General features: G+C 34.6%; 1 protein-coding gene across 1 annotated transcript; it reads right to left on the bottom strand.

Annotated features, from left to right (window-relative positions):
• Positions 1 to 276: 276 nt before the first annotated feature.
• On the bottom strand, positions 277 to 17,215 carry LOC123697604 (protein PALS1-like). Its single transcript, XM_045644146.1, has 13 exons — positions 17,144 to 17,215; positions 14,051 to 14,237; positions 12,544 to 12,764; positions 9,215 to 9,379; positions 8,611 to 8,719; positions 8,306 to 8,403; positions 7,070 to 7,274; positions 6,020 to 6,152; positions 5,240 to 5,403; positions 4,027 to 4,191; positions 2,756 to 2,887; positions 1,708 to 1,889; positions 277 to 1,318 (listed from the first exon to the last, which is right to left on the bottom strand). Exons 1-13 carry the CDS (start codon positions 17,213 to 17,215, stop codon positions 1,136 to 1,138), a joined length of 2,016 nt encoding a protein of 671 aa, XP_045500102.1. The 3' UTR covers positions 277 to 1,135.
• Between the last annotated feature and the right edge of the window lie 7,503 nt (positions 17,216 to 24,718).

Below are 24,718 nucleotides of genomic sequence, written 5' to 3' on the forward strand. Positions count from 1 at the left end.
TCGCGCCTACGAACTTTCCAAGCAAATGTATAACCATTCGCGTCACCAGACCCACGAGGAGGACAAATTTTAGGATATTTCTGTTGACATCAGAAAATGATTGAACGCGTCTGTTGTTATCGGAAATTTGTCTCTGAATTTTTATAGTTGGAATTTTATCGAAATCAGATACAGGTTCACCAGAAATATGTAAATCTTGTTTATATTCAATTGGATTATTACTGGTAATGTTAGAATCATTGAAGCTTATTACGTGAGATAGATTTTGAACTTTTGATTTATATTTTCTGATTTTAAACTTCTGATGTTTTGTAATACCAGCGTTTTCGAGCCGTTCAACATTTCTAACAAAATCAGATGAACCAATATTTTCGACCTCATTAGTATTAAAAACTTCAGAGACTATTTTGTAATTTCCGATATCAAAAGAACAATTACATAGTTCCATATTCTTTATACCATCAGTCCTGAAACAATTATGTTTCCTTTCTTCATAAAACATATTTCTGTTGTCAACAGAATCACACAGTTCATTTCCAACAAAATCAGTTACATTTCGGACATCACTTTCCACATTTTCGATTTCAGTACTGAAAACACCAGCGTTTTCTTCATCACAAAGCTTTTCATCATCATCATTGTTATAATCACATTGTTCCACATCTCTATCAGTTTTGCAAGCAATGGAATGGTTTCCTAAAGGATAAGGTTGGAATATATGGGGCAAGTGAGATTGAAACAGAGGCTGAAGATGGGATACTTTTGGAATATGGGACATTTGTGGCACTTGGGAAAATTGCTGTTGTTTCACTTGATTCGACCACAGTCGCTTACGTAGATCTGACTGATCTAGTTTCTGTTGGGGCACTTGGTGAAGATGGGAAAGAGCTACTTGGGGCAGATTCACGTGTGGCACTTGGGGCAGCTGCCCAACGACTTGAGACGCAGTTGTTTGGGGCACTTTCTGCATCTTATGTGATACAACTAGGGGCAGTTCAGGCACAGTTACTTGGGGCACTTTTTTCACATGACTCGCCACTTCTTGGGGCACATTTTCCATTTGACACACATTTTTTCGGGGCACTTTTAGCCGGCAATGTCCCCGGGGCACTCGGGGCACAAGGGGCAGGTCCCGCTAGGTGTGTTTGAGCCAATGCGCAGGCACCCACTGCGGCTCGCGCTCAAGACTGTTTATTTCGTTAAGTAATTGTGTGTAGGCACGCTGTGTATCGTTGTTGATGATGATCATGTCGAACAAGTGTCCCCAGCGGAGCTCCATGTCCCGGGCGGTCGCTATTATCTCTTTTAGCTCTTCTTCCTGTGAAGAGAAATAAATTGTTTAATCGAAGTGGAAAATGTTAATAATTGAGAAAGTGTAATTTTTATTCTTTCTTATTTTAGTAATGTCTATGTGCAATTTAGTTACAAATATAATAGGATATTTGAATAGGTATGATTATAGACATGTTTAACGAAATATTTATTCAGTAACAAAGTTGAATCTACATGTTGCCGAGCAAAGATTTTGGAAAAATAAATTATTCTTTCTTTCATTCAAAGATTGTTGAAAAGGTCTCACATAAAGAGCGACAAGTGCCAATAGTTACAACAAATAACATAAACATTTTTTAAAACATCAAAATTTACACCAAGTTTCCAATAAAATTTTTCATAAGAAAAATGGTCATTAAAAATCCTACTTCTTACCTTAAAAGCCTCTCCATTCCTGATCTTCTTCTGCCTCAACTTCTCCAAGCTGGGTGGAGCTACGAACACCGTGTAGGGCTTCAAGTCAGACCCTCGCAGGATCTTAAGCGACTGCGGGTGTAGGTTTAGTACGCAAATCTTCCCGGAGTTCACTACTTCGCGGATCGCTTCTAGTGATGTGCCTGGAAAAAGAAAATAAATATTTAAAAACATTTTAACATTTTAACAACTTTTTTACAAGAGCAGTGGTGGCTCAGTGGTGAGACCTTAGACTTCGAATCGATAAGTCCGTGGTTCGAGACCAGGCGAGCGCGCAGGAAATAAATTGATTTTTCAATTTATCTGCGCATGTTGTAACATCACCACTGCTCGAACGGTGAAGGAAAACATCGTGAGGAAACCGACATGTCGAAGAATTAAAAAGTTCGACGACATGTGTCATCCGCCAACACGCACTTGGCCAGCGTGGTGGATTATGGCCTGTACCCTCATAGGAGGCCCGTGTCCCAGCAGTGGGAACGTATATGGGCTGATGATGATGATGAAAAACATTTTAAAGCTATTGCATAGCTTCTATCGCGGGCCTTGAGCGAGGACCGAACCGAGAAATTCCGTAACGAAAAAACCTCACGCTCCCCACTCCTTGGGGCGGAGGTGTGGCTTGAAGGCATAGCATGCAATAGCGCAACCGCCCCAGTCCCCGAGTGACACACGTCTTTTTTTATGATATTAGAAGATACACTTAATGCCTGGTGGTAAACTAAGGCGGTAAATCGATTTCCGTAACCAATTTTACGAGTGTTGTCTACTTGGAAAAGAAAAGGGACAAGAGACAACATAGATTTATGACTAGTAACTATTTTTTTATAAATATGTTATGTTAGGTAACGTAAGTTATATACACAGATTAAATGGCCAATGTAATTTTTCTACAAACTTTAAATTATTGTACAACAAAAATAGACCTAATAAAACTTCCTACAAGACACAACTTATTTCTTATTAGCTTCATTTAGTTGTTTACTATACATATATAAAAACCACTTACCATAATACGCCTTTTCATATTCGCCATGTTCCACAAACTTTCTATTCAATATATCTGCCTCAAACTGCGTCCGCGATATAAAGTGATAATCCTGCCCGGGGACCTCGTGGTCTTTGCGAGGTCGGGATGTGTCTGGAATTAGTTATATTTATTAGAAATTATAGTAATGTGGATGTATGTTTGTTACTCTTTGGCAGGAAACCATTAGACGGATTTTGATGATACTTGGCATTGATGAAGATGACGCACAAGAACATAAGCTATAGAAATAGCTTTTGTCCGAGGGTGAAACCGCGTAACATACGTGAAGTAAATAGATGAAGACTAGTTTTATAACACCAACCTCGGTAGAATTTGTTAGGATTAAAATGGACTGAAGTTACATCAGTTATTAATTATTTAACGTAGTGAAAAATAAAGTGTCAATAATATTTCAAAACCGATGCGTTGTGATGATTTAGATGTGATGTGCATTATATTGTGACTTCACGTGACCTTTGTGACGTTACATGATAATAGTGTTGTTAATGATGATGATGATAATTGTGATGCTGATGATTGTCGTGGTGATGATGGTTATGGTAAAAAAGATGATGGTGGTGGTAATGATTGTGGTAATGGAACTATATCAATCATTGTAGTCATACTAATCATGACGATGATGATGCTTAAGTTTTTTTTATATATTTTTTTATTAACCGACTTAAAAAAAAGAGGAGGTTATCAATTCGGCCGGTATGTTTTTTTTTATGTATGTACACCGATTACTCCAAGGTACCTATCTGAACCGATTTACGTGATTCTTTTTTTTTTGTTCGATGCGGGATGGTGTCGAATTGGTCCCATAAAATTTTTATTCGGATAGGCCCAGTAGTTTTCATTTTATGAGCATTTTTGTCTGCATTTGTAAACGTTGCAAGTGCAAGTTTGAAGTCGGTTGTTTTTAATGCAGTTATCACTTGTTGAAAAATCTAATATATATTATAAAGGCGAAAGTTTGTATGGATGTATGGATGTATGGATGTTTGTTATTTTTTCACGTAAAAACTACTGAACCGATTACAATGAAATTTAGCACACATATAGAGGGTTACTTGGATTAACACATAGGATAGTTTTTATCCCGGAAATCCCACGGGAACGAGAACTATGCCGGTTTTCCTTTGCAAACGCGGGCGAAGCCGCGGGCGGAAATCTAGTAAGGTCATAAAGGAGTTTCACTTCTTACGTGTGTACACTAGTACACGCAGTTATTTTTTTGATATACTCACGGGGTACAGCAGCAGCGAACCGCGCAGTGTCCTCCATGAGCCTCTGCCTGAGCTCGTGTCGGCCGATGTTGGGCGGGCCGATCAGCACGATGGGCCGCTTGTGCGACGCGCGCGGGTAGTACAGACCCACCTCCTCGTATGTGAGGATCTCTTCTTGCTCGTATTCTAATGAATAACATGGATTTTTTTTTTACCATTTATTGATAGAGAAATAAACATACATTAAGCATACAGAAGAAACACCACATAAATCGACACGATTTGATCGTGGTGCACATGCATTCTAGACGTCAAACAAATACTAGATAGATCAATATAAATTTTGTTGCATTACATATGAAATTACATTGAAAAATACATTAAGATGGTAAGTAAATTACACAACAGAAAAAAATATGACGTACAATAGGGTACTTGTGGAAAAAAAAATTTGCGATCACCTACTGTGCTGGCCGAGTTTTTATAAACGTGATATATAGAGGATTGAAAGGAGCGTGACGAGCACATGTCAGAAGTGAAACTTCGGCCCTTCTCACGATACTACTAGAATACGATACTCGAGTAGAATACTGGATTAGCAAGTTTAACGTCTTCGCCCTTATCTATGACTTGACGGTATTGTGATGACCTTAGAATTTTACGCTCAACGCGCCAGAAGTTTCACATTTTGTAAAGACAGTAATTGATAGGATGAATTGATTCTGATAAACCACGTTTGGCGTTGAATATCACAGTCTAACGCTTATATAAAGATGATTTTTTAACTGGCTAATCTAAGAAACTGCTAGGTTCACATTCATAATATATTATTAGCTGTTTATTTTGAAACAATAAAAAATTGATCATTTTTACCCGACTATAACGGCAAAGCAAAAGGCGGGTTATTCGATTGAATACAAAAACGGAAACCAAAAAAAGACCAGTAGACCACCATTTATAATAATTACTTCACTAATCTACAAGACTGAAGTGTGGCAACGGCGCAGTATCGATAAATGTTAGAGAAGCTAACTATTATAAGCGTTTAGCTACTATTATGTATTCTGTGCTATTATCTACAGGGTGTTTTGTACAGAATTATATACAGTTATACATTATACAGTATGTCCCACCGTAGCGCTCAAAGGGACTATGACCAATAAGAGTTTTGCATACTGATTTCGAAAAAATATTCCCTATAAATACAGATCTAAACATAATTATAAAAACTCACCATCAGCCCCAGACGTAGAATACAGAGGATATCCAGCCTCACTGGTGGCTTTTTTGCCCTTTTTCTTTCTTGGCGGTTTCTTCGCACATAGTAAGGTGCCGCCTTTCCGTGGCTTGTCTCTCGCCGCTACTTCTCCCGCTAATGTTAACTTCATTGATTCACGTCTGGAAATTATTTTAATTTATATGAAATATAAGGAAATACTTTCAGGGATGTATTTTTAAGGGGATGCTATTTTTTTGAAATTTCGTCGTGCTCACCTGAATTTTTATGTATAAATTAAAAGGGACATAGTAAAACATAAATGGACAAATAAATGTATTTTATTTAATTTATTTCATTTCAAAAATATTTATAACCATCTATGGAGGGTGATAGTAGTAGTAATAATATGAGTAGTAAGTAAGTAGGAGGATGATAAGAAAAGAGATGATGAAAATATGTAATAACGTACAAAACATGTCGCTTCTAACACTGGCTAAAACATTATTTTAGCCAGTAACACAGACTCCCTAAACGAAAAAGAGTGTGTGTACTTATGTACACGCGTAAGAAGTTATACTTCTTTGGCGTATGGAAAAAAAATACTAGAATATACAACTTGAACATAGTTATCAATTTTCATACCACCTAGAACTAACTTCATGTTGTTAAATTTAGGTGTCGGTGTGCGCGCGCATCGTAAAAATTCACTCTCATCATTTTCTCCATCGCGCCAAAAGAAGTACATATAACTTCAAAATTTTTTTATCAACACAGGTACAATAAAATAAAACTCACTGGTGCTGAAAAGCTTGACTAGGAATGAGTCCAGCGAGGGTCTGGTCCTCCTCCCCTTCGCGGAACGCCTGCCACCAGTTCGGGTCCTCGCGGCTGATCACGTGCAAAACGTCGCCCTTTTGGAAACTTATACCTGGAATGATTTGTTCGTGTTTATTCGATTTTGCTAAATCATCGGGTAAATAATAGTATATTACAGCTTTTTTACTAATGTCTTGGTGGAATGGTTCGTTTATCTGTTTTCTTCTTATTTCGTTGTACACAATGAATGAATGAAAGCTTTTATTGCAAGAAAATTTATATGTAACTAACAATAATTATAGCTTAACTAAGTTTCTTCTGGGTGTCTTGCTTGTTTTTTGGCAAAAGCCCCTTCCAAACACATACTTACCTATATAATGAGCATGATTAATAATAGTTTAGAATAGAGCTATTAAATGTACGCATCGGTTTGGTGAATAAATAAATGTTCCGTGTAACTGTTAACGGTCGCGTTGTGCGTGTAGTTTTTGCATGTAGGTATCATGATATATAGTGTATGCATGTGTGATTACCTATTAGATTATTCACTGCAGTGTCTATTCGTCGTCCTTGGTAGGTAGTGGTAGTTATACGCATAGGTGTAGGTGTGTGCGTTAATTCGTGGAGCTTGGTATTTTTGCGTTTGTGTGTGTGTGTGTGCGTTAATTCGTGGAGCTCAGTAATTCTGCATGTACGCATGTGAACACTAGTACTCACCGCGACACCGCACACACCACAGCAGAAAGCGTACACCGTCTTCGCCGGCGAAGACGAGGTCCCTTGTTCCGCGTTCCCGCGCCCACCCGGGTGAGCGCCCGTCCGATTAGGGCCCTTCTGGCCTCCTCCACTCAAGCGACAGCCCAAGCCGAGGTTCGTGGTCTCCGTCAAGGGGGGACGCCCTTGTGCATGTCGCTACCAGGGTGAACCTTCAGTTCACCCCCGCGTCCGCGTTAAAATGTAGTAGCCCTTCTGGCTAACATTGAGAAACACCTTACAAAAAAAAAAAAAAAAAAAAAAACTAGTACTCACCCAGCTCGCGGCACGGGATGTACACGTCGTCCTCGGGGTCGTAGTCGAAGTGCGCGCGCACGTGCAGCACGCGGTGCGGCGCGGGCGGGCGCGGCGCCGCGCGCGCGCACACCACCACCGTGAGCGTGCCCGCCAGCGCGCCCAGCACGCCGCACACCTCGTGCACCGACTTGCCGCGCATGCTCACGCCGTTCACCTCCAACAGCTGGAGTTAAACAAGTGATAACTGCGTTAAAAACAACCGACTTCAAACTTGCACTTGCAACAGTTACAAATACAGACAAAAATGCTCATAAAATAAAAACTACTGGGCCTATCCGAATAAAATTTTTATGTGACCAATTCGACATCATCCCGCATCGAACAAAAAAAGAATCACGTAAATCGGTTCAGAAACCTCGGAGTAATCGGTGTACATACATAAAAAAAAACATACCAGCCGAATTGATAACCTCCTCCTTTTTTTGAAGTCGGTTAAAAAAATATTGTTAAGCTATTGCATAGCTTCTATCGCGGGCCTCGAACGCGGGGACCGAATCGAGAAATTCCGTAACGAAAAAACCTCACGCTCCCCACTCCGACGTGCGGAGGTGTGGCTTGAAGGCATAGCATGCAATAGCTTTACCGCGGCAGTCCCCGAGTGCCACACTCTTTTTTTTATTTCTCTTAAACAAGTTTTCATCTTGGGTTGGAGGTAAGTGCCTTCATTTAAGTGATAAATTTCACTTGTGTAGAAGGCGCTTCTCTTCCATAACAATTACTAGGCATTAACAATTAAAAGAAAGCTTAAACAATAAGGAAATTTTAACATAAAAATACTCTAAAATTGGTAGAATGGATGTTTGTGTGTGTGTGTGTGTATGTGTGTGTGTGTGTGTTCGCATGTTTTTGTTTTTGTAATGTACAAGAATCAAAGTGTGTTGGAGTTAGAGTTATACAGCTGATATAGACTTGCTACAATGTATAGGGTTCAAGTGATAGGGCTCTATATATGTAATTGTAAAAACCGTTTATTTATTACCGTTAAATCATAGGATTTATCGAAATGAGATGGTGAATAAAATGATAAAAAAACAGGTACATTTTCTGGACAACTTTTTCGAAGCTTTAGAACATTTTTTTAAAGAAATTTATCAATTAACAGGGTCACTTATTATTAATTTGAAAAATTCTACAAACTATAAATATTTTTGATTTAATAGTATAATATATTTCTACAAATCATGTAAATCTCACCTCATCTCCCTCATGTAACAACCCTGACTTCTCCGCAGCTCCCCCTCTCACTATCCTGCCGATTATAACTGCTTCTCCTTCATTTCTTACTGTAGCACCTGTAATATTACAATTTATTAATTTCGTAACCTTTTGTTATCTATGAATACTAAATTTATTTTGTAAACTTAAATTAATGTTTCATGACTCAAGTTTTAAATTATTGGATCAAAAATCTTGCCGTTTTAGCAATGTTTTAATAGATAGTTGTAACCGCAAAATATTCGTCCGAAAATTAAATCAAATTAAAAGAAATATCTACTTACCAAGTGGTTCATTAGTCTTTTCGAGTTTAATAATTTTAATTGTATCGCTCGTGTCGTCGGGCGAGCCCGCGGGCTGGAACTTGTCGTTCTCACCCCTGTGGTTGCCAGTCTGCAAAATATTATTTTTTTCTATAATATTTTTTCATAAAATAAAACTGTTTTGTTTTTGAAGTGAAACTTCTTTATCGGGGTTGGAAAAAAATTGAGTGTAACATTTTTTCGTTACGCGTGACATTTTTCCGTTACGCGCCATCTTTTCCTTATCCCTTCCACGCGTGATTGTATTTCTGTAAAGTTGAATACTAAAGAAGTTTCACTTCTTACGTGTGTACACTAGTACACGCACACATTTTTTTTTTCTAATATTGTTTAGTCAAATCAAGATGAGACATAGCACACGTGGCTTTCATTGATTATATCGGATAGAGTTGTAATTGTGAAACTTCTTTGACAAGATTCAAAGATACGAAAATCTTCGCCTTACTCCATGATGTGATGGTATTGCCATGACGCTTGAAATTTTACTCTCAACACGCCTAAAGAATTTTCACTTCTAAAAAATAAAATAAAAACATAACAAAATATTATTTATTACAAGAAATACCTTCCGATTCCTCGCAAAGCACGCCGGGTCTACCAGGGCCGCAGCGCTGTCGTGCGCTTGCAATAGACTCTCGAGCTCGAGCCCGCCCAGCACCGACACGAGTTCCGCCGCCAGACTCGACGTCGCACCTCCTGATGCGGCGTGCGCGCCTAGTACGTCTATACACTGGAAATAACAAATTTAATTATTTTTTAATTTATTTATTTATTTTAATTCGCCATTTTATTTATTTAATATCAGATATTTTCCACATAAGGTTTACACGACTTTTTAAAATTATTATCAATCGTGAAAAAATATCTATATATGGGGCATTTAACACGAAGCGGACACAGATTTCAGATTTCGGTTTATTATATTTTAGTATTTTACATACCGAGGATATAAACAGGTGTAACATACTAAAATATAACCGAAATATGAACTGGGCATGGCCTCTGAAATTTGTGTCCACTTCCCGTGAAATGCTCCACATAGGGAAAATAATTTCATTTCAAATTCAAACTCAAACTCAAACTCAAACATTTATTTATTCAATTAGACTTCTTCGAGAAGCACTTTTGAAACGTCAATACATATTTTTATCATTTACCACCGATTCGGAAAGCAGTATCTATGGAGAAGAATCGGCAAGAAACTCCATAGTTGCTCTTTTAAATCATTTCAGTATTACAATTTAATTTTACAAAATATGTAAGTAACCGTACGTATATATTATCATAATATGCCAAAGAACTGTCCTGCGGTTCTCACGCGACAACCATCCATGGGTTTTTTTCTTCCATATATTCCTTAATGCTGTAATAGGCTCTCTGAACTAAGACGTTTTTTACATAATTCTTAAATTTAGCACTACTAAACTCTTTAATACTATGAGGAATTTTGTTGTAAAAAAGTATACCTTGACCCATAAATGAATTTTTAACTTTAGCTAACCGGTAAAATGGCATTTCAATTTTATTTCTGTTCCTTGTGCCATAACAGTGTCTATCTCCTACTCTTGTGTGTAAGTCTGCGTTTTTGTGTACATATAAAATATTATTAAATATATACTGTGATGGTACAGTGAGGATACCAGTATTCTTAAAGAGATCTCTTAGTGAGTCCCTAGCACGTAAATTATATATAGAGCGTATGGCTCTTTTCTGTAATATAAATATAGTTTCAATATCTGCAGCCCTGCCCCATAGAAGAATTCCATAGGACATAATGCTATGAAAGTAGCTAAAATAAACCAATCTAGCCGTGTCTACATCGGTGAGATGCCTTATTCTTCGAACTGCATATGCAGCTGAACTAAGCTTAGCAGCGGTGGCGGCAACATGGGCCCCCCATTGTAACTTCTCATCTAGTGTCAATCCAAGAAAAACAGTAGAATCCACAGGGTATAATACCTCACCGTTTAAAATAATATCCCTTTTTACCTTTTTTACATTTGGAAGGATAAATTCTACACGATTTGTTTTTTTTGCATTTAATAATAAATTATTAGCAGTGAACCAATTGACTATGCGTAAAAGAGCAGAGTTTACTTCGTCAACGTTTGAGTCATGTCTATCCACATTAAATATTAATGAGGTATCATCTGCAAACAGTACTATTTCACACATATCCTGCAAATAATAAGGTAGGTCATTAATATATACTAAGAACAAAAACGGTCCTAAGATAGATCCCTGCGGAACACCTATGTTAATCGGCGCACCGCGAGATTTCTCTCCATTAACAACAACGGTTTGTACCCTGTTCTGAAGATATGAAGCTATGAGGTCCTGAGATAAACCTTTAATACCATAAAAATTTAGTTTCCGTAATAGAGTGGTATGTTCTACACAGTCAAAAGCCTTAGAAAGGTCACAGAATATCCCTAAAGCATTCTTTGAATTTTCCCATGCTTTATATATATGTGACAAAAGAGCTATTCCAGCATCAGTAGTAGAGCGCCCCTTTGTGAAACCAAACTGTTTGGCGTGCAGTAAACCATTTGATACAAAATGACTACATAATTGGTTTAAAATTAATTTCTCGAAGACTTTGCTCAAAGTTGGTAAAATGGAAATTGGCCTATAGTTATTACAGTCTTCTTGGTCACCACTTTTAAATAAAGGAATTACTTTACTTAACTTTAATAAATCAGGGAATATACCACAGTCACAACATTGATTAAATATAAACGCTAAGTGGTTGGCAATGTTTTCTATAATATTATTTACTAAATTTACAGACATTCCCCAGAGATCACATGTTTTTTTTAAGTATTAAACTTAAAAAAAACATGTGATCTCTCTCTCTTTTAAAAGTTTTAACAATTTCCTCTGCAGTCACATGTCGCAATTCAAATAATACATTACACTCAGCAACATGGTCCCTCAAGTAGGACTCCGCAAGCGCTGATGACGAATTTAATTTTTCGGTAATACTAACAGGGACACTACTAAAAAAATTTTCAAAAGCAAGCGCAACATCAGCACTTTTGTCAATGACCCTACCAGCATTAACAAGTTTTATGGTACTATTTGATTGGCTTTTGCCCATTTCACCATTAATAATTGACCAAACCGTTTTAACTTTGTTATCAGAGTTGCGTATTTTATCTCTGACATACAAGCACTTGGCAGTGAAACAAACTTTTTTAAAAGTTTTTGAATAGTTTCTAAATTATTGAATATTATATTTTTTATGAGAGATGATGATGGAAAATTTATTACCTAAAGGTCGTTTGTTAATTTAATATGTATATGAATAATCTAATATATAAAAATCAATGCCACTTTTCGTTGTAATTCCATAACTCGAGAACGGCTGAACCGATTTCGATAATTCTTTTTTTATTATATTCCTTGAAGTACGAGGATGGTTCTTATGTAGAGAAAACGTAAACATGTACCACGGGCGAAGCCGGGGCGGACCGCTAGTATTGTATAAATTACAGTAGCACAAGATGATGCAATTATATTGTTTGATAAAAATTTGGGCATCCGTGTGTAACCATTATTGTTTGCTAATTATTATTTAAATACAATAGCTCAATTGTTGCATGACTTTGATCATTTCTTTCCATGATTTTTCGAGTGATTACTATGCATATATAATTACATATACAGGTTTCGTCGAGATGTCAGAAGCAATTAGCTAATCATAAGGATAATTCACAAACACCCAAAAACACTAATATTGGCAAATAATAATTTTGCAACATATTTTGATGTAGTTTTTTTTATAGATAAAGTGGTTCAAGATAAATGTTTTATTACATGGCTTGTCCTAGTTTAAGAATGCGCGAACGAAACCGCGGGCGGTAAGCTAGTGTAGTGATAAAATAAACTTACATCTTTTAACCGATCCTGCGCTCTCTGTGTCTGCGGGGGCGATAACCCCGGCCGCTTGTGCCTCACCGCATTCAGCACAGCCGTTCTCGTGGTGAGGGGTGTAGCTAACCCGGGACAGAGCGTGCTGGCTGCCCCGGCGATACGGGCCGCTAGACCCGACTCGCCCAGGGAACCCAGGGCCTTTTGTACCCTGGATAATGCTGCGCATACTTCTTGGTAATCTGGAATAGAATAATATGTTAGATAAATCTAATATATAAAAATCAATGCCACTTTTCGTTGTAATTCCATAACTCGAGAACGGCTGAACCGATTTCGATAATTCTTTTTTTATTATATTCCTTGAAGTACGAGGATGGTTCTTATGTAGAGAAAACGTTAATATGTACCACGGGCGAAGCCGGGGCGGACCGCTAGTAATGTGTAAAAATTGTATAGGTATTGATAAATATTATAACAAATAGTATTGGTTTTTGGTAGGAATTTAACCTACACATTTTACAAAATGGAAGGAATTCAGAATGCGGTACTAAATTGCAGAAATTTTTCAAATTATGGAGCTTAATAGGTATTCTTCTTCCTATGTATTTGTACATTACAAAGAAGTTCTTAATAGATAAGATTGTCTTCAATTTTTATTTAAATAATTTGTACCATTTAAAGATCTAAGGCATAACTTCTTATTTTTTAAATGTTAAGAAAATACATTGAATGTTTCACATATTCCATGAATGCAATATGTTACATTAAAAACGTAACACACTTTTATTCAAATCAAGAAAATAGGTCATCACATCTACAAACCAATTTCTACGTCGACGATTGAAATCCTAAAAATGATATCTGATATTGAATCCCAGGAATTCTATTACATATTTCCATGGAATATTACATATTGAAGCCTTATGGCTAATATTATTATAGTGGACGAAGAGGCCACATTATTTCTATTTGGATGGGTCCAGCTAAATTAGTAAAAGCACGTAGAAATAAATTTTTAATTAGGTTAAGTTTTTCTATCGTATTTTTATTTAAGATGCTCTTTCGTACGATCAGAAATAAGGAAAACATCTTCTTAAGTTTTCAAAGATTAAGGAATATAAGAAGAGTGAACCAATAGCAAAATGCTATAAAAATAGCTTTCCAATTGAGTCAAATATCCTCTGACATTTTCAATGGCATTGCAAGATTCCATAGGGATTCGACAACTCGTCTATTATTTTTAAATCTATTACGAGAGACAAGAAACCCTTGAAAAGGTGGCTACGGTAAACGAAATTGTTTAAAATTACTATTAACATAAATTGCTAGTCATATTTAGCAAAATTACATGTCAAAACATAAATTCTTAACCGAATATTATTGCAACAGATGAAGGTTGTAAATCATATTATTGTCTTACTTACCTATATTATAAATGCGAAAGTTTCTTACTCATTTACGCAAATACTGCTGAACCTAGCTAGTATATTATAATCGAGGAAGGTTTAACTGCATACTAACTCACCAACAATACTATACAACTGTGAAGGTTCCTCCACGTCCTCTTCGTACGCCTCGTTCACAAAGGAGGTAGTGTTGGGAGGGTTGGACTCCAGCGCCTGCAGTTTGTGCGACCCCCTGAGGGAGTTTCGGAGGAACTCATTCTGCGCTGCGATCCTCTCTTCTGCTTCCTTACGTTGACGGAGCTGTTCCTGGAAAGAGAAAGAGATATTAATAAAATGGTTGTAGGTAGTTTTTGTGCTATGTTATTCTTATTTATCGAGATTTTCTAGGAATATATGAATACAATGTATGAAGTTTTCAAGGTTTAACAAATTAAACAATCTAACAGTTACATTAACTTTTAAATAAAGCGACAGAAGATACGTCGTATGTTTTTAAAGAAACTAAGAAAGTTAATTTGGGTATACCGTTCCAAGTTTCTAAGAAAAAGGTCAAGATTGGAAGTTATGTGAAGAAAGGGACTCCGCAATACGAAAAATAGTGAAGAAATATCTGTTTACTTCACTTGTTGTAGTACCCTCGTAGTTTTTTATTACACGTGTTTTATAATAAATCTGATAAATATTAAAAGATACAGTTTTGTATGAAGCTATACGGCAGACCATATTTCGACAAACTTTTAGAACCAATATCAGCTTCAGTACCATCAGTAAGGTTACTGAAGAAAAAAAAGATGAATAACATCATTCAAATCGTACGTTTACTTCTTAGATCCGACACCAGCTATAAAACTAAACTAAACAATACAAAAATAAAATCTCCCAATAATTTACAATACAAATATTTCTAAAAATATTATTTTATATTTGAAATAGAACGTTACAAACATGACTTGTATCGGATTTTCATTTGTAGTTCCCCGTAGCTATTGCATACCATACGATGCATTCCAAATTACTGTCTCGAAGAAAGAGTTTTGTTCGTATCTTTGTATTTTCAGTTTTAATGAAGGGTTGGATTTGTTCTCGGTTTAATATTGGGAGCAGATATTATATTATACATTTGAATATAGTTTAAAATAAGATAAAATGTTGAATTCATAGATATCTTATCTAAGATCTAACAGATAAGATATAAAACATCAGGCAAAAATCTTAAGGGGAGTCCCTTCAGCGAAGCGGAGTAAAATTGGTTTGCTAGATCAAATTTTTCATGTATTTGCAATTATATGACGCTTTTAGAAAAAATAATCAATACACTTCAAGATATTGCCTAAAAAGTGTGCTAATTTGTTACACAACCACGTGTATTTTGCTCGATCATATAACTCCTACTCGACAACAAACAAACTGAAACTCATCTATATACCACTGTATACCTACTATATACTAATACAATTAAAAAGTTTGACGTCAATGCTCGTCGCTCAGTTAACCCGTAATGTCCGTTTGCCCCACTTGGCTGACATTTTTATGTCTTTCTGCCTCGAATCACATTCTATGAGATTTTTAATGTAATGAATATTTCTTCACGCGATAGCAGTTTTTATACAAACTTTACCTATTTCCTTCGATTTAAATTTAAGAAATGAAAAAGAGATTACAATCTATATCCTTGATCAGTTACTGACTTGAAAACATCTGAGATAGGCTTTCTACGCGTTTATCCATCACGCATAAACCTCTCAACCGATTTTGATGAAATTTGGCACAGACAATCTTTAGACCCTGAGAAAGAACATAGGCTACCTTTTATTACGAAATATGGGCGAATCCGGGGCGGACCGCTAGTTTAACTATAAATTAATGAAACAATGACAGTTGAAAAATGAAAATATTTAATAATATTCTATGCAAATGTAAATATACCTCTTCTAAAAAGGAATTATTATAAAAGTCTAATATTGTAAAATAATTTACAGATAATTTCCACATTACTAAAACTATTGTACTCGTACATTTTGTGTCAAGTAGCATCAAGATACAAAATAAACATTGCACAAAGCGAATCTTAATTTGAATAACAAAATATCTTGAAGTTGCGAAAAGTTCAAAGACCCCATAACTGTGCCAAATATGTACTACCTATAAAGATTAAAATATTTCGTTAAATTAAATCATGCGAATAAAATCTTACTCTTTTTTTATGCAAATAACATATTTTAAAGCCATTTTATCACCAATTCTTGATATATTTCCTTAATAAATGTGGTCGAAAGAAACACCGACATAGCATTGAACACTTTAGCGTAAGCGATATAATCTTGTAAAATTAAAGTGAATAAAGGGAGCATACCTTTAAAATCCTTTACAGAGGCTGTATCAAATTTGGCACTCAATTACGTTACACCCTCGAAACGCATCTACCCTTTGTGACTGAATGTAGTCACTTCTATGGACGGTGGTCGGTGGCTATTGGCCTTTTGTCGCTCTAATGCAATTTTGAACCAAGTTTTAAAAGGTATGTAAAAAAAATTATGTACATTTGTTATACTTTTACTACTGTAATGTTTAGATAATTAGACTATAGCTACTTGATATTAAATACTAATCTTATCTAATATATAAAAATCAATGCCACTTTTCGTTGTAATTCCATAACTCGAGAACGGCTGAACCGATTTCGATAATTCTTTTTTTATTATATTCCTTGAAGTACGAGGATGGTTCTTATGTAGAGAAAACGTTAATATGTACCACGGGCGAAGCCGGGGCGGACCGCTAGTATATTATAAAAATGAATCCCAAAATGTGTTGGTAAACGCATAACTTGAGAACGGCTTAACCGATTTCGTTAATTCTTTTTTTATAATATTCCTTGAAGTTCGAGGATGGTTCTTATGTAGAGAAAACGTGAATATGTACCACGGGCGAAGCCGGGGCGGACCGCTAGTAAATAATAAATATGTACTAGTAGAATGATTCAAAACATATTTTTGTTTGGAGGATGCCATAGATTAACACATTATGTGAATATTTTCAAATACTTACCTATGTATTTAGTCACATTAATAATATACATGTATTGTTCGCAAACAGTATTACACGTACAGATTGTCAATACATTTTTATATAACACTTGCGTCTTGCAACACAATTTAATCACGCTTACGTCACAGAATTATGCCACAGACTAAAAAACGTGTGAAACTCACCGAGTACGCCTTTATCCTTTTTGGGTCAACATCATGCGACCGCGTCTGCGCACGCGGCGACGACGATACCATGATCTATGGATCACGATCTATGGATCACTAAGCTAACGGTCTACACGCACAGAACGCCATCCCAAACATGGTTACACTTTCACAAACCACTATGAAATTTCGTTGGAATAAAATATGGCCGCCTAATTGGATTTTTAGCGGCTAATTGATCTATTAGGGTAAAGATTAATTAAGGTGGAGTGTTAATCACGATTTCATAATGCGACAATTTTATTGATACTTACGGAAAACTGATACATACGAGTTACGACACATTATAAACATTACTTTTAACTATATCCTTGTTCCCAAATTAAATTCCGTTTAAATTAAGTTATTTGTAGGTTTTAACTTTTAAGGTTAAATCTTTTATTAAACTACTACCGATACAGTATCGATTCTATCGAGATTACAACAAGAAACTTAAGAGACCGTACAAAATATATAATTATTATAACCATTTATGAATAAACAATTTTCTCTCCTTGTATTAATTATTTCCAACCATATTCACTTATCTAATACGCTTGAGCATCAACAAGTACCTTGTAGTCCTAGTACTCATAACTGTATTATAAACTAAATCTGATCATATAGGGGAGCGGGGGGCACGTTGTTACAATTTTTAGATAATTATTAATATCACAAAATCTATCAAATAATGTATACATTTGATTACTTTTACCATTAGTGTGTTTATTCAGCTACTAGAATAGCATTGGAAAAATATTAAAATTTACGTAATTTTTCCCATAATAGAGAATTATTGAAATAAGTCGATTGGAACAACTTACCCCTGACTTGGGGCTAGTTGTTACAGCTTCGGGGCATGATGTTACAGTAGGTAAATAAACAAAATGAACAATAATAAATCATTTATTTTTTATTATTTCAAAACGTTACGAATAAAAGAGACTATTTTGAACGGTCTTATAACATTTATAAGCAATTATAATATCTATATCGTAATTTTCCAACTTTTTAACAGAATAATCACTTTCTTAAATCTTATATAAAACACTTTTTCATTACTGAATTAGAAAACTTCGTCAGTAAATACCAACTTGTTATAAATTATTTATACTTTTTAACTTGGCACTTCAGTCAAACTAAAATCTCATTCTAAAAAAAAAAACTTGGATTATTTAGAATTAAAAAATAGTTGAAAGATGAACCATTGTTTTAAAAAGCAAGAATGCGCCCGTCGGAACGAAAGCTTCAATTTCTTTCCATTTATTCTAATTTTTAAGTACAACGTAGTAATTTCTAAATGATACTGAAGCAAGTCTTTACATGTAACAACCTACCCCGAAAAATTGTAACAACCTGCCCCATGGTATGTTTTTTAACTAAAATTAAAGCCGCCATGAATGGATATCAATAGCAGAATAAAACGCTATTACAAATTAAAACTCGATACATTATGAACGTTCGAGGTGAAAAGAATTTAGAGAATAACAAATATAGACAGCAGGAATCAAAAATTTCGTAAAAGATTTTGTTACTTTCTTGATGGAAATCGAGACACGTTCACATAACCTAACAGTTTGCCGCTCAGCGGATCACTGATTGTTTTTTTGCAACGCACGATGTTATAAGGAAACAAATGAGTCCACTTACGTCTACCAAAGAGTTTAAAATCCCGGTAAAAAAATGCGTGTAACTTCTTACCCCTGTAACAACGTGCCCCCCGCTCCCCTATGGCTTATTCGATTAAAATATTATAATACTCAGCCTCCAAAGGCATAACATTGAACTTTTAACGATTACGTCACAAAATAGCGTTAATCGAAGGTTAAATCATTTTAATCTAAAAATAAATACGTTATTTATATAAATATGTATTAAACACGAGAGTTTTATGTATCATTTTCACTATTACGTTTGAGACGGAACGGATTTGTATTATATTTATATGTGCCATGGACATATTTGAGGATTCATATATGTATTTTCATCTTGAAAACTAAGAGAATAAACAATATAATAGTGATTTAGCTTAGAAACGTCTTTATCAATGTGTAGTGAGTTAAGTCAGATAGATTGAGAAAAATTGTACAGAATTGCTTGATCAGTTTCATTGCCCAAGTTTACATGGTATCGAACCCAGTTACAATAAACTATAATCATAAAACGTTGGGCTTCAAAACAAACGTTGTTTACAAGGTAGAAAATTCAGCTTTCAGATTTACAAGACAACTATTATATAAATCTTATGTTTTAATTCAAAGAAATAGCAAGACATTTCGTGAATTCCATTTGAATTTCCCGGTGTGACCTCAATATATTCTACATGTTTATTACGGCTTGTAATTTGTTGTTACAGTTGCTGTAATATGTTGTTACAGTGGCTGTAATATGTTGTTACAGTTGCTGATATTCAGTTAAGGCATTATATAGTTTGTAATGTGCATTGTTATAGGGTAAAATAATTATTTAACGACCCGCTAGTTGCAGTGACGGAAACTCCAGTACGATTCCGCTTGAGTTATCTGGAATTTTAATTTTGAATAGGGAAGCGCTTGACCACAATCTTGCTTGATGTTAAGCTGAGATGTGGTCTAAGATGGTACACGCTTCCCTAGAAGGTACCTGTTCATTCTACGCTTGAAGAAGTACAATAATTTTATTGTAAAAAATAAGGTGGTGATGGTTGAATTTGCCGTCTGTCCCGAGAATATAAATACATTTAAATTAGAGCATTACCGATTAATATATTAAAATTTCGCGTGTTTTATTAACCCGATAATATAAAGCTTGTCAATGCTTGTATGACGCTATCATTAGCAATATCATAGAAAAAAATATCGTGAAGTACCTATAAGGCATATATACTTATTCCTTTAGCGAAAAGGGAACCTCTCAGTCAATTGGCCGGCCATTAGACTTCGATAGATGTTATTGGAATAAAAATATATGGTGATCGTCGAAAACACTTCAATTGCGATACATTCTAAACTAGCTGTAACCCGCGGTTTCACCCGCATTTCTCCTCTCCTGGTCTTATCCTGCTGATATATAGCATACAGCCACAGATTTTACTACTATAGCCTATATTCCTATACTATAGCTCATACTATAGCCTTCTTCGATATATGGGCTATCTAACACTGAAATAATTTTTCTAATCGAACCCGTAGTTCCTGATATTTTCGCGTTTAATCAACCAAACAAACGCTTCAGCTTTATAATATTAAGTATAGATAATATCAACAAAACACTTCACCAAAATTAGTTTATATTCTAATTATCAATCGATTATAATCTAACAAGCGATAAGTTAAAATTAAAACGCAAACTAATCAGTTAACCCACACTCAAAGCACAATATTGGATAGCGCAAAATTAAACTGATACCTCTTGTGTGGATAAAGATAAATTATTTATAATCGAAGTTGAAACTATATTTTGCAGGGAAATTGCAAAGTTATGATAATGTATTTGATAAAAAAATCTAAAGTTATTTTAATGTGTGAAATTATTTATAAAGATTATTCGTAAAAATTAATTTCAATCAGAATGTCCATAATTATTAATTATCCTCACTTAGTAAAAGAAAAATGGAAAATCAACCAAACCAATATTAATTTAAATCTGTTCAGTTATCTATACTTATTTATACTAATGTCATAAAGGTGAAGAGTTTGTTTGCATGAACGCGCTAATCTCAGGAAGTCAGGAACTAACTGATCCGATTTGAAAAATTAATTCTATTGTTAATAGCTCATTTATCAAGGAAGGCTATAGGATATCTATATCATCACGCTAAGACCAGTAAGAGCGGAGCAATGCGAGTAAAGTAGCATAAAAGCGTATGTCAAGACAGTCATATTTATAGTGCCACAAACTTATCTGACCCGGTGACAGTGTCACTGATGTCGCTTTCTTTATATTTAAACAAAATATTCCGTGAAAAGTCTGTGAAAATGTGACATTTCAAAATGGCGGCACGTAGTTCCAGTTTTTGCCACCGGGTCAGATAAGTTTGTGACACTATACAACACTTATCAATCTTCGCTACCAATCATAAAAGATTCAATATTCGCAAAGGCATCCGTAAAACCTTTATAACGTATACACAAGGTCAAAACATTCGTCACACAAACCAACGTGTGTGAAATGACTTTATATTACGTTGATGTCACATTGGTCACACTGTGTTTTTATTTATACCTACATAGAATCTATCCCAATGATTTTTTTTTCAATCATGCTAATATATATTAAATTGCTGATTGTCACAACAATAAAGGAAGAAAAATGCACTTCCTATTAAAAGTTTAAAAATATTGTAGTTTCCTAGTAACTTTTGTATTTCAAAAATCATTAATTTTGGGCTTCAATCGGATCCTAGTGATCCACTAAACAGAAGAATAAAATTTTTATCTTTACGTACATTATAGACGAAACAAAATCTTTTCCAGTCTTAATTTAAACTTGTAACAACACAATCACTACAAATATCGAACTACAAAAGAAAAAAAAAACACCCAAGTTCTCTTGTGTTTCCCTAGAGCAATGTTTACCTTGTTTATTGTAAAATCCAATAAGTATTTGTTCCAACTTCTAACGATAATAAGGCGCTGTGTTCTTCGGTTATATATTTCTAAGCGAAATGTTTAGTTTATTCTTAAGCTTTAATATTTTAAATAGAAAAAAAACTAAAACCACGCAGAGATGGAATTTTTAAATTGTCATCAATTCTTGAGTGTAAAGTTTGAATAGAATATTAGGGTCTGTCTCAATCGAGTCTAAAGAAGTTTGTTACATACAAACATACAGGTGAATCTAATATATAAAAAAAATCACTTACAAGGCGGTAAATACAGCGTTTGTATAAAATTCTTTGCTTTATAAGACACAACATGAAAATATTAATTTTGCATGCAAAGCGTAAATTCTAACCTACATTTCAGAGTTTTTTAAATTAGAATTCCATTGTAGTTAGAAAAAAGTCATATATACTTAGTTCGCACAAAGGTTTTCTTACAAAGAATTTACAGCGTTTAATTAGGCTAAACTTTTAATCACCGTTGAGAAATACAAAGTGGGTTATATTGTCCAACATTTCCGAATACTTTGCCGCGATCACTTAAAATTTGTAGATATTTTCTGTGTTAAAGATAGGATATCTCATTCCCTGTTTAGAGGGTACAATTTAAATTTATTTCACTTTAGAATTGTGAAGTAAATCGCTGTAATTTTCGTTAATGTTTGCTGATGATGTTCTTAACTCCAAATATAAATTTTTAACTGTCAAAATTATTGTTCATGGGCACAATAACATGTAAAGTACTTTTTTCTCAATGAAAATATATCAAAAACAATGAGAATTGGTTTTCATTACACACATTGACGTATTAGCAAAATTTATCCTGTTACATGATATTTTTCCCAAATTCTCTTGTTATCCCGTCTTGACCAAGACGAATTTGTCGAAATATCGTTTTAAACATTCAAATCAATATTTCCCAATAATACTATGACCAAAGAGAAATCAATTACTACAATTTAAGAAGCATAATTGCCGCGTATTTCCCCATGATTACATTATCCTCAAACTGAACGATTTTCATTGGAACTTATTTACAATTCAAACCATTTACTATGCGCTTACGAGAACTTGTATGTCTGTATATTTCCTGCTTTGTTTAATAGTTTGTTAACGTTTATTGTTAATGTCGTACTAGTTAATACATAAATGCGAAAATTAGGATGTTTGTTATTTCTTTACACAGAAACAGCTGACCGATTTTGGTGGAATTTTGGGCACAGATAATATGAATTAACAAAGCCTTTTTATTCTGCTCGATTGTCGATATTCGATGTCTCCGATTTTCATTATTATTAGAGCAAAATTTGATATCAAACATAATGATAACAGAGGCAAAATTTTGTCAAAAATTGTGTAAACAACCTCTTATTTTCTATGATAAAAATACACATTTCTTATCAAAGGAATAAGTAAAACAATCCAATACATTAACATGTAATGTTCTTCCATATTTATTTATACACGAAAATGTATTATTTCTTTTCTAAAGCTGTCTGAAATCCACATACGAGGTCAACCAATACATCTGATTATGATAAAATATTTTTTATATCTCCCTATCTTATAAGATCGATAAAGATACTTATGATAACTCCACTACAATTCATATAGGTATTGTTATAAATAAGGATTCATTTACGAGAGAAAATTTTATTTATATTGAACTAGGTTTTCACCCGCGACTTCGCCTGCGCAGTCAAAGAAAAAGAGAGTTCCCGTTCCCGTGGGATTTCCGGGATTGCGTTATTTTCCCGAGATAAAAAGTAGCCTATGTCCTTTCTGGGGTATCAAAATATCTACATACCAAATTTCATAAAAATTGGTTCAGTAGTTAAGGCGTGATTGAGTAACAGACAGACAGACAGAGTTACTTTCGCATTTATAATATTATTAGTACGGATTTTGACAGTTAAACTAGACTTTTTGTTAAACGAAGTCTTAATTTACAAATACCTTTAACAAGAATATATATGTTTTTTTTTACTCTCCTTGCGTATAATATGTAAGTTTTCATGAAAATATTTAAGGAATTTGGCGGTGTATTGTTGAAACCATGTTGAAACAAAGTACATATTTCTGAAGCAATATTAGTTTACAATAAACGTCATTAATATTTACACATAGCGTTCTTAGCATCATTATTATGCTAATTACTTTAACACTTGCGTTATTTAAGATTTTCCGAGACCTTAGTAGATACAGTATCGGCTTCAAGTGTCAATAAATAGTTTTTTGTACAATACAAAAACAAAATTAACCTTCCAAGGATAATACGTTCTTCAAACAAAATACATTTTATAACATTTTTAACATTTAATTTTTAATAACAACCTCGCGCTTGATTACCTCATTGTCACCTTGATACCTGCGGCAAAGGCACAAATGTTTCAGTCTATCCACGGCCGAGCAACACCGGGACGTATCCAGTAAGTTTACATTCAACAGCTGCATCACCTTTGCCATGATGGAACGCAAAAAAAATCAAACTGTCACATCACGTCACGTCACTTTTTCGCGGGAATTGTTTTTTTTTTCTTTGCTTTTTTTTAATTAGTCCGCATTGTTTAGCGATAAGGTGTGTTGGCGTTTTGAAAAGTCTGTGAATACTGGTCGTTATCAGAGGCTGGTTATCTCGATTCTCGAGTTTGTCACGCCAGATATTGTTCAGTGTTGATGACGATAACGCCGGCATTTGTGGGCGTTTGGATTTTATGTGTTGTTGTTGCGAAAATAATATCGTTGTGCACTTATGAAGTAGGTTTAATAATAGAACCGTGATAATTTGCAGTTTGCGTGAAGGCAATCATTAAATATTTTAAATACTATATAGTTTTCCGCATAATAACATACACATATTAACAATTTAGCATAAATGGTTATCAGGGAAAAATGTACCTAGTTTATAAGATTTATATTCTTAATTATATCTGACATTGACTTTGACTTTATAAGTTATATAATGTTAACAA

The sequence above is a fragment of the Colias croceus genome, chromosome 14 (genome assembly GCF_905220415.1).
Source record: "Colias croceus chromosome 14, ilColCroc2.1".
In the NCBI taxonomy this organism is placed as follows: domain Eukaryota; kingdom Metazoa; phylum Arthropoda; class Insecta; order Lepidoptera; family Pieridae; genus Colias; species Colias croceus.